Here is an 11,325-nt window from a genome sequence, read left to right as displayed (position 1 = left end):
GCGACAGCACTCGGCGGTTACCTTCTCGACCCACATGCCGCCCACTTCCTCTCCGTCGCCGTACGTCAGGTACATCTCCTGACACACTTTCTTCAGCTCTTCCCGGAGGGCGGTCATCTCCCCACGGTGGTACTGCACCCCGGGGAACACGTCTGACAGGAGGCTGAAGAGCAGGGGGATGTCCTCGGCCACCAGCTTCGGCACCATCGTCTCGCAGACGCTCTGGATCAGGATCTGCAGGGCAGAGGCTGAGCTGCAGAGGCTGGGCGTGGCTGCGGCTAGCCCGGCCACGTCACATTCCCACTCAGCTCAGCCAGCCCAGGACACGGGTTCAACGACGTGGCCGTCCAGTGGAGGTGTCTGCAAACCTCTTGCTCAGGCAGGTTCTCCGCAATCTCGCCTTCATCTACGGCTTCCCCGCGCTCCTCTTTCTCCCTCTTAATCTTCTGGATCCTCTCTCTCTTCACGTTGCCTGCGCTCACCAGCACGCTCTTCAGAGCCCGAAGGCCAAAATCGTAATGGCTCTGGGAAGAGAGCTGCTCGTCACACAGCCTAGAGAGAAAAATGGCTTCCTTCAGCCTCACCTGCTCTCTAGCGACGGCCAAGATCGCGGATAAAAATGTGAGGGTGAGCGGGCACCTTTCCCTAGAGACCTGGGCACTGGCGACTCCGGGCTACTCACTTGAAGAACGGGACGATCTTGTTGGCGAGCACTTCGGCAGTGCGGAAGCCCTGAGAGTACAGCATGACCTGGGCAATTAACTGCCGGTCAGGCTTGGTCATGGCCAAGCTCCGGAACAGCTTCTTCAGGTTGTCAGGAAGGTTGGACCTGCCTGCGTAGCCAGGGTTCATGGTGATGAAGATGGCCATGTCTGGGCTCACTTTGACTTGTTTGTTCAGCAGCTCACAAGTAATGGGGACAGAGGCTGAAAGCGAGACAATGGCGTGAGACTGGTGACATTCAAAGGCGTATTAACAGATGTCTACACGGACAACGCGCCCGCCCCTGCCAGCCTCCTGAGCCCTAAGCCCAGGCTCCTGAGAGGCTACAGCCTCCTGAGGGCACTGCTGAGACCACGCCCACCTGGTCCAGGTAGACCGTCCTATACCCCAAGAACACAGAGGTGTCACGGTCAGGCCACCAGAGGCAGGAGCCCATGCTTCTTTTGTGTAACACAACACCAAGTGTCACAGGGCAGTTTGGGGACAGAAGTGCAGCCCCGCAACAGCACCAAGTATAAGCGAGCCGACACGTGACGCGCCCAACAGCTTAGAGGGTGAGGGCTCCCTCCTCCTAGGACCAACACAGCCCACGCCCGAGTTACTGGGGACACAGCGATATTCTGAAAGCAAAATCTGTCACACACAGGTGCTGCTTCCTCAATGCTCTGTGTGTCTCACTAAAGGCTGCGGAATCCTCCCTAAGACATAACCTGTCATTAAGGCAGGAACGTCAGTGCCGGAAGCTCGCTGTTCACAGAAGGCGGGAAGACTCCGCCTCTGCCATGAAGCACTGGCTTCCTCCAGCACTGTCGTCCTCACAGGCCTGGGACTGCAAGGCAACGGGAGCCCGTGGGGCCTGTGGGAACAGCCACCCGACCGAGGTGGAGGGCACGTCCCCACCCACCCAGCACAGTGCTCACACCAAGCGGGGCTGGGAGACTGGCCCTCTGGTGATGCAGGAAGGGTGGGGCACTCAGTGAGGTGGGGCATGCGCTGTGGGGCACAGGCATGAGGGTGCATGGGCTTCAGTGCAGCGGACGAAGGACGCTGCCCTGGAACGAGTTAGCCTGCTGCAGGATGGTGCTGTCTCTCACTTCAGCCCTCGGCCGCGACCTCACACTGCCCGCCAGTGAGCTGCCTCAAGCTCGTCGCCCACTTAGTCGAATGGGATCCCCACAACGTTTTGGAAGCAATTTTAAAGAAAAGAGCCTCACGCTTGTCGTGGCTGGGGTTGGAGTGCTCGCGCAGCGCTTCCTGGATGCACTGCACCTGCTGTGACACGGCCGAGAGCATGCGCTCCTCCAGGCGGTTGAACTCGTCGAAGCAGCCCCACGCGCCCACCTGGCAGAGCCCCACGAAGATGCGGCCCATCGCCTGACGGAGAGAGGGAACAGGCTAAGGCTGCAGGGAGGGACGGACTGTGTCCCCGCCAGTGCACTGCTGGGGTTCTAACCCCATGGCAGTGCTTCTGGGAGGGGGCCACAAGGGCCAGTTCCAGCTGAGTGAGGGTGAGGCCCCACCTAGCAGGACGGGTGACCTTGTGAGGAGGAGAGACCAGAGTGCCCACTGTGCACGTGACCCAGAGGAAAGGCCGTGTGGGCTAGAGTAGTCTGCAGGCCAGGAAGAGCCTTCACCAGAACCCGAGCCCTGCCTGCCGGAACTCTGAGCTTGGGCTTCAGCCTCTAGGAAGCTACGGACAGACACCCCTTCGGGTGGCAGTAGCTGTGCATCTGCTGTGGTGGCCTGAGCAGCTAAGCTGTCATAAAGACATCTGAAATCCACATCTCCTCACTCTTAAAACGGGAATATGCCATCTACACCCCGAGATGGCTGTGAAGGTTAAATCAGATTCACTCATCAGATGAGGGGCTCAAAGGCTTCACACAGTAGGCACCTTATAAATGATAGCTACTGTTCCTACACAGACAAAAAACGTAAGACCTTCCCTCCATCCGAGAAAATATCAATGCATGGGATCAGCAGTTAGTGTAATGGCTATGTCGCTGGACTCCCATGTAGTCGACCGCGGTTCGAGTCCCAAACCCGGTGGCTTAAACTCATGCCGGGCACATGTGCGTGCGTGCCCAAGATCCTGAGAGGAGAATGGAGGAGAAGGGATTGCAGTGTGGCCATCCTCCCTGGGGGGTGATTTCTCGCTTTCTATCTTTCTGTCTCTGTCTGGCGAGTGCATGCACCCTATAGCAAAAATCTCTCCCCACCCAAAAAAACAAAGAAAGAAAATATCAATGCAAAGCTAATGTTTTTAGGGACCAGCAGGTGGCGTAATGGCTATGTCGCTGGACTCCCATGTAGTCGACCGCGGTTCGAGTCCCAAACCCGGTGGCTTAAACTCATGCCGGGCACGTGTGCGTGCATGCCCAAGATCCCGAGAGGAGAATGGAGGAGAAGGGATTGCAGTGTGGCCATCCTCCCTGGGGGGTGATTTCTCGCTTTCTGTCTCTCTGTCTCTCTCTGTCTTTTCGGGAAGTGCACGCGCCTTATAGCAAAAACGTCTCCAAAAGTAAATAAATAAATAAAATAAAAAAGAAAGCTAATTTTTTAAATTTAAGGTTTCTGCCATTGGGCAAGTGTGGTCACGAGAGAGAGAGAGAGATGGAAGTCGCCCTCCGAGGGATGGCCAGCACACACAGGTGCCTGCCATGGTTTTCAAGCCACCAGATCCAGGCTGGGTGGCTAACCATGGTCGACCATCTGGGAGTCCAGCGCCTTAAACACCATGCTACCTGCTGGTTCCAAAGCTTCTGTTTTTATTCTGCCCCTTTTTTGTTGATTTAAAAACCCTCCCTTCCTTGATATTTGTTTTTTCCCAAAGGCACTAAACATTTCTTCCAGAAACTGCCATTGTAAAAGAAGGCCCGTTACCCTGAGAATTAACTTGAAAACATGAAGCGCGGATGCTGGCTGCCCACGCAGGACTCACTAGCTAATCCTCGCTGGGCTGAAGGACAGCAGCTTGGAGGGCGGTGTAAGCTTGAGGCCCCCTAACTGGTGCTCACAGGTCATCAGGTTCTAGGGGGATGCCCTAAGCTTCTCACCTGGAAATCAAACGTTTCGTCGCAGTTGAAAACCAACACAAAACGTCCCAGCTGATGGCCCAGGGCTTTGACCGACTCTGTCTTCCCGGTCCCTGCGGGGCCTGTGATACGAGGGAAAGTAATTGAGTGCTCGAGTCCATTACCGACCTGGGAAGACAGTCTCAACTTCAGGAGAATTCCAAGAAATTCGCTTTAGAGACCAAGGTAGAGGTAATAAATGCAAATTCACAATTTTAGAACGTACTTCCATGTAGACAATTACAGCTTACTCCTTAGATTAACCTTTCATACCACGTTGATTATGCAATCCTATGTGGCCAGGCTTCTGGAGTAACTTACCGAATGGGGACCCCCCAAGCCTGGCCTCCAAGGCTTGCGTCATGGTCAAATAGCAGCGGTCGGTGAGGGGGGTCTGGACCAGCTTGTCCTGAACACCCAGGTACTCAAAGCCATAGTTGAACTTGGCGTTGGCCATCTGGATGGACAGCTGCTGCAGCACGTCGGTCTGCTTGGGGTCGAAGTAGAACCGCATCTGGCTGAGCCACTCGAAGGACTTGGCACTGTCAATCCGGCTTCGAATCAGGGATCTCGTGACATCTCTCTGGTGAACCAGCTCTGTAATCTGCATGCAGAGAGACCCAAGAGGGAGCTGTGAGCTAAATCTGACAGCACCGACTACAGCCCGGTCTGCGGACGGACTTCCGGAGTCACGGCGGCACCACGAGGGCTCACGCTGGCCAAGCACCTGGCTCTGAACAGACTCTGCAAGTGCCCTCCGACTCCGTGGGAGAGTGGTTGTCCGGCACCTGTCCCAACAGTCCACCCCGGCCCGGGGGCCCGGAGCCCGCACTGCCACACCATGCAGTGCTCCCCACTGCCACAGTCACCCTACGAGAGCGGTGACAGGAAGGAACGAGAGACCCCGACCTCGGGTGGTTGGTGTCCTACAGTGAGGTCCTTTACTACCCACAAGCCAACAAGACCATCCCTTCGCAGGGACAGAGAGCCGAGCAGCCACCCCCGGACACGCCCACACTGCTGCCGGCCCGTCCCCTGGGTGCCGACTGCAACACTCTGAAGCACGGTGGAAGGCGTGAGAGCTAACTAGTGAGGCAGGGCCCCTAGGCAGGGCTGGCAGGGACTGACCAAGTGCTCCAGCTTCCGCCTGCGCAGCGGGGGCTGCTCCATGAGGACAGAGTCCGCCAACACGTTGAGGGTGACCTCCACGTTGCTCAGCACGGAGTGCAAAGGCGCCGCGTCACCGCCTCCGCCGATGCTGCTCAGCGCCGTCTCCACGTTTTCGGACCAGGCTATCTGGGCTGACAGGACCACGAGCTGGGCCTGATGGACATGAGACACGCGACACCTGAGATGACCGGACAGGCCCGGTGGCGCAACCCCCGTCGGCGTGGCCCGGCGGCCTGCTCGCGTCTGCCGCACGTTACCTGGTACTTATCGATCCAGGTGATGTAGGTATTCGGGTCGATTGAGGTGGCTTTACCGAAAATCTCCACTTCCGTGACGGACTCAGCGAGGAGCTTAGCCAGAGTGACTCGCATCTCCTTCTCCACCAGCGTGAGCCACTCGTTGATTTTGGGGTGCTCGGTAATTGACACAGGAGTTTTAAACATTACCTGGAAAAGCAAGGTGTTCAGAATAAAGAAGTGCAAGAACGTTAGCCAGGTGTCCCCTCCTTCACAAACACAAGTCTACTACCTCCTCTCCTTCCCGGGATGAAATGCCCAGGACGACAGAGCTGTCTTCGTTTAGGATGATGCTCGAAACGCCAGCAAACATTTTCTTGAAGTGTTTCTGTAATTTGGCTACATTCTTGCTGTTTCCAATGATTTCAAGCAAATCTTCATCCCCCACGAAATAGAACCTAAAATTCAAACGGTCTTCAAGTTGCTAAAATTTATGTACAAAGTTAGTGAATCCAGGCAGACCGTCAAACCGCAGGGGGAAGAGGATGCAGCTGGCGGTGGGTCATCTCCAGCCTGAATTCAGATCATGGCTGCATTTCTTCCAGCCCTTGGAAAAAGATTTATCTAACAAGGTCTGGAAGTAAGAGGAACTCATGAATTTCAAATCATTCCTCTTTTTCACTAACTTACCTTTCAAACGCCTGTTTAATCCACCCTAAGCAAACCATTCAGAAAGGAAGAGATGCCGCTTATAAAAGAGTAAATTCTGAAGGCGTGTCTGTTAAAATGCTTTAAATGAAGCTTGCTATAGCTGAGGCAGGAATTTGGGGCTACCTGGCACAATGAGGAATCGAGGCATGACACAGAGCCACTACATGAGTACCGGGATATGGGAACTGACCGCTGCTGGGCGGGCCCAGAAGGGAGCGAGGAGGGCAGAAAGGGCACAGATGAACCGCCTTTACTTCAGGCCGAGCAAGGCAAGACTCTTACCTGGGGAAAGAGGATCGTTCTCTTTCCAGGTATTCTCCCAGAGCTTTCTGGATCTTTCCCAGCAGGTCTGCCAACCTTTCGAGAGACCTCTGCACCCCCTGGATGTTCAGGACGTCCATAACAAGGGGAGATTTGGACACTTTTTTCATTAGAGCCAAGAACTCCGTGCTGATGCTGCATGGAAGGAAGTGCGCGTCAGCTCTGGGGTGGCGAGTGCTCCCGGGCACATCCACCTGCTCCCACTGCAGGCCGTACCTCTGGAACCGCTGGGTCTCCACCGGCAGCAGGTGTTTGATATCTGCACTGCCCGTGAAGATGCCTTCCAGGTAGACCCACCGCCGCTGCACATCAATCCACACGTCAAAGAGAGCCATGATCCGGTTCAGCTTGTCTTCCCAGCTCAGCGCGTCCTCTTCAAAAACCTGGGAGGGGGCGGAGGGCAGAGCTCGACTGCCAAATTTCCACTCATAGACTGGCCAAAATCATCAAGATACTGCAGACGCAAATCCCTTCAGGTTCTCTGACTCGCGTTCTGATGGGCGCCCAGTGACCTCAGCTCAGGCTCCCTCTAACACAAAAGGTGTCAGTGCAAGTGCAGGCCAGCTCTTTCAGGGAGGGAAGTCCCAGTGACGATACCTTGTAATAAGGAGAGAGCTTCATGGCCGAGACACTGTTGATGTGCTCTTTGACCTTGTTGAAGAGGTCATCCCAGCCGCGGATCAAGCGGCACTTGTTCTGGTAGTTCACCAAGTCCAGCTCGTACGTGTTCCACACTTCCCTTATCTGAGTTGGAACCAGAGCAGGTTACCAATGCACAGGCATTCGGCAGTTGCACAAGCGACACAGCGGACCACACGTGACAGGGCTCCGTTTTCACAAAGCGCAAACCCGCGGGACAGCCTGAAACACGACAGCAGGTGGCCATCCAGTCCCGGTACTCACCTGCTTCAGAAACTCCTCCAGAGCCATCTCCCCCTGGGCCACCAGCAGCACATCCTTGACAATGGCTTCGTTCTTCTGCAAGTCTACGTCCCAGATCTGGCCGAGGGTCAGCTCAGAAACAACCCAGTTCACATGAAGCCTTTTCATCAGCTGTTTCCAATGGCGGTCTTTAAGGGCTTCGGATTTCAGCTCGATCACCAGCATGTTTATCTGTGGAGGGAGAAACCGAGTTACCGCACCCACGGACTGCGAACGGCCCTGCACACGCTGTGAGCGGCACCCACCTTCATGTAACCTTTCAGCAGCCTCTGCACAAACTCGTAGGACGCGTACTGCCGCAGCCGGGCGGGGAAGTTTTTCAGCTGGTTCAGGAGCCCATCTAGGCTCTGTCGAAGCTGTCAGGAGAAGCAGAGAATTCAGATCGCCTACGTTTCTGTTAAGGGTGAGATGTTTCCTACAATGACTTCAGAGTAAATTGGATGAGTCTGGGTGAACAGTGTAAGTGACATGCAGGACACTAAGTGACATCTTGGGAGCTCAGTGCAGTTCCTTGTTTCCAAGCCTCTAGAGACGCTGGTTCAGGACACAAACATGAAGTCTACTTGACGTTCACCTTTCGCGGCTGCACTGAAACCCACGGCTGCTCCTTCATCTGGTCGATTTGCTCCCAGACCTTCGAAAGTTCTGACCAAACACCCTTGAGGTCCTGTAGTTCTTCCAAGGCCACCTGTGATTGGGAACAGTAGAGCAGTCAAGCCTCAGCAAGGGAAGCCACCTCAGAATCCGGCCGAGTGACGGGCTGACGGCAGCCAGGATGAGGTGTGTGAGCCCAGCGTCCGCCTGGCGGTTCGTACCTGCACTCGCTCCTCGCTGCCACTCAGGAGGCCTGTGTCTGTCAGCTCCAGCGCCTCCTTGGCCTTGGCACACTTCTCTCTGTCGTCCTTCAACCTGCCAAACTTCCCCTCGTATATCGTGAGAGCCTGAAGCGCCTCCTCGGGGCGAAGATTGCCCTGAAAGCAGACAGAGCAGAGCCGTGAGAGGTGAACGCTGGGCCTAGGATGGCGGGGGCCTACTGGGCGCCTGCCCCTCCACACGAAGTTCATCTGTGCGGCTGCAGGCCGAGTTCTCTGGAGCACCTCCCTTCAGCCGTTGCCTCACCTAATGCCCTGGGAGGTGGGAGTGGGAGAGTCAGGCAGACCGGGCCTCCAAGGGATGCTCCCAATGACTCAAGAGGACAAAGCCCTGGGGGCCTGCCAGCCACACTGCACAGCTGCCACATCAGTGACCCGAGCGAAGGAGGCGTCATCGCAAGTACTGACACCACATTCACGTTTGTCTTTGTCATTTTAACAGTTTTTGAGACCTATATTGAAAAATCACAATTTTCTCCTGAAGCAAAATAGCAATTAATGTTAATTATAGGGCCAGCCCCATAGTCTAGTGGTAAAGCAAGCCAGATCCTATATAGTGGAATGCAGTTCGAATTCCTGCTTCAACATCTTGATAAACACACTGGGAGGACCAGCAGTTGCCGTAATGGGTATGTTGCTGGACTCCCATGTAGTCGACTGCAGTTTGAGTCTCAGACCCAGTGGCTTAAACTCACACTGGGCGCTCGTGTGTGTGTGCCCAAGATCCCGAGAGGAGAATGGAAGAGAAGGGACTGCAGCGTGGCCATCCCCCCGGAGAGTCTCTCTCTGTCTTTCTGGCACATGCACAGGCCCTATAGCAAAAACCTCTCCAAGAAAACCACACTGGGCACGGGTGCATACACGCCTGACATCCTGACAGGAGGAGAAATGGAGAAGGGACTGTGACGTGGCCACGCCCCATCAGGAGGTGCTCTCTCTGTCTCTCTGGTGAGCACACATGCCCCCTGGCGACTGAAAAAATTATCCTAACACGTTCTTGGCACCGAAGAGGGACGGTAAGACCGTCACACCTGCTTGTACACTGGTCACCACTCCCTCCCTGCAGAGCGAGCGTTCACAACCTCGTAGGCAGACTAGAGCCAACGTTAACCATGAGGTGGGCCTGTGAGGGCCTGACAGCTCAGACATGACGGGCACCACACACCCTGACAGCGCAGGATCAAGGGAGGCTGTGGTGAGAAACGCACCCCCCCAAATGACACTCACGTTCCAGACATTTCATAACCTCTCTGTTTCCTTCCAGGAGGATCTGCACAGATACCTGAGAGTATGAATTCTCCATCTAGGAAACCGAGTATGTCATTTCCGACTTGCTGTCTGCCCTCTCTGCCATTGGCATGACTCACCAGCTCCCCCTGCAGGCCTCCTTCAAGGGCACCCTGGCAGACACAGGAATAGCCACAAGCTCCCTGTCCCACCCCAGTCAGCACCTCTCCTTTACTTCTGACTAGCACCGTCACCCCGACACGACACTCGTGGTTTTCCTGTGCAGTGACTGTCTCTCCACTGGAGCCCAAGTCCAAGAGGCTCTTGTCCTTTCCATTCACAGCTACGTCCCTGCTACTGAGAACAGTGCCTAGAACTCAGTGGTGCGCAATACGCACAGGGCAGTGGTGCAGACGGGATGGGTCCTGGGTGCAGAAAAGCTTAGTGACTATGACCACAGACAACTAGCAGCAGCCTGGGCCTGCCCTGGGCCTCTAAGAATGATTCAATTCTAATTTGTTGAGTATGCCTAAGAAGACCATTTAAGGACTAGCAGTTAGCATAATGGCTATGTTGCTGGACTCCCACGTAGTCGACTGAGGTTCAAGTCCCGGACCCGGTGGCTTAAACTCACACCAGGCGCATGTGCGTGCGTGCCCAAGATCCCGAGAGGAGAATGGAGGAGAAGGGACTGCGGTGTGGCCATCCCCCCTGGGGGGTGATTTCTCACTTTCTATCTCTCTCTGTCTGTCTGTCTGGCTAGCGCACGTGCCCTGTAGCAAAAATCTCTCCAAAATAAAAACAAAAACAAACAAACAAAAAAGATCATTTAAGAACAGGGAAATGTTAATCCTTAAAACCATCTTCCAACTTCAGTGATCGCCACTGTAGATGAAGAGGCCTAGGCTGGTTTTCACATTCTCACTTACTATCTGCAAGCACTGCCCTCCTCAAAAGGAAGGAGGAAACACCTCGGCTATCAGAAAGCTGAGCCCCCGCAGAGCTGTCTAACCTGGAAGGTGCAGCAGGTGGCGCTGCGGCAGCACAGCTGGGAGACTCACCGTCACCGGCTTGGTTTTCTCCCAGTCCGTGAGCAGGTCGGTGGTACGGCTCTCCACGGCCCGGTCCTCCTGGACAATCTTCATCTGCAGGTTCGCCACCTGCTGCTGAATGGCAGAGTCCTTCCGCCGCATGATGTCGTTGAAGGCCCCCCACTCTCCCTCGATGTTGTCGATGTAAAGCCAGGAGGGCGGGAACTGGAATCTCTGCTTTTCCAGCAAGCGCTGGCCATTGCGGTAGAGCTGAGAGTGGAAAGAGGGATTGAGTTTTTTTCTTCTATAACAAAAACAGAAATTACCCTCAGAGTCCCATGAGAAAGATGACACTATGACTGCAGAACACAGCAGATCCAGGGATGCGTTGCTCTGAGGTTAGCGCAGTCCAAGGGCGGCCTGCCCTGAGATTGAGACGCCAGTCAGGCCTCTGGCTGCATCCAGATGGCCCCACACAGGGTAAACAGCATCGCGGTAACACTAGCGCCCTGCACGCTAAAGCCATGTGCGATTGTGGCTTGGGGCCCGGGTCAGTCTGAAGAGCACGCCAGTGCACACGCAGGTGCCCAAGATCCCGAGAGGCTGGGGTGTCGGGAGAAGGGGATCCAAGCCTGACAGGCCGTGGAGGTGGCCTCTCTGGTATGTGCATGTGTGTTCTGTCACAAAGGGAAAATGGCAGGACCAGCAGATGGAGTGAGGGCTACATTGCTGGACTCCCGTGTAGTCGACCACAGTTTGAGTCCCAGACCCAGTGACTTATAACTCATGCCTGGCACGTGTGTGTGCCCAAGATCCCAAGAGGAAAAGGAATTGTGGCATGGCCATCCCCCCCATGGGGTGATTTCTCACTTTCTGTCACCCCGTCTGTCTCTATCTTCTGGTGAGCACATGAAAACTATAGAAAAATCTTCTTTTCTTCTATCTTGAGAGGTTTTCGCTATAGGGCGCGTGCGCTCGCCAGACAGAGAGAGACATAGAGACAGAAAGCGAGAAATCA

The 11,325-nt window shown here is 55.1% G+C and overlaps 1 protein-coding gene across 1 annotated transcript in view; it reads right to left on the bottom strand.

Moving 5' to 3' along the window:
* Positions 1–11,325, bottom strand: part of DYNC1H1 (dynein cytoplasmic 1 heavy chain 1) — a gene marked incomplete at its 5' end in the record, with an annotated part of 74,994 nt that overhangs the window by 40,975 nt on the left and 22,694 nt on the right. The window contains 17 exons of the mRNA XM_014592190.1: positions 22–234; positions 369–552; positions 683–926; positions 1,938–2,097; positions 3,780–3,880; positions 4,119–4,401; positions 4,926–5,120; positions 5,225–5,413; positions 5,496–5,661; positions 6,197–6,370; positions 6,452–6,618; positions 6,833–6,979; positions 7,139–7,348; positions 7,423–7,533; positions 7,752–7,865; positions 7,993–8,148; positions 10,338–10,577. Coding sequence (XP_014447676.1) covers positions 22–234; positions 369–552; positions 683–926; positions 1,938–2,097; positions 3,780–3,880; positions 4,119–4,401; positions 4,926–5,120; positions 5,225–5,413; positions 5,496–5,661; positions 6,197–6,370; positions 6,452–6,618; positions 6,833–6,979; positions 7,139–7,348; positions 7,423–7,533; positions 7,752–7,865; positions 7,993–8,148; positions 10,338–10,577 — 3,054 coding nt within the window. The remainder of the gene's footprint in view (positions 1–21; positions 235–368; positions 553–682; positions 927–1,937; positions 2,098–3,779; positions 3,881–4,118; positions 4,402–4,925; positions 5,121–5,224; positions 5,414–5,495; positions 5,662–6,196; positions 6,371–6,451; positions 6,619–6,832; positions 6,980–7,138; positions 7,349–7,422; positions 7,534–7,751; positions 7,866–7,992; positions 8,149–10,337; positions 10,578–11,325) is intronic.

This window comes from Tupaia chinensis, unplaced genomic scaffold (genome assembly GCF_000334495.1).
Source record: "Tupaia chinensis unplaced genomic scaffold, TupChi_1.0 Scaffold000671_1, whole genome shotgun sequence".
Lineage (NCBI taxonomy): Eukaryota > Metazoa > Chordata > Mammalia > Scandentia > Tupaiidae > Tupaia > Tupaia belangeri.
This window is presented reverse-complemented; position numbering and strand designations above follow the sequence as displayed.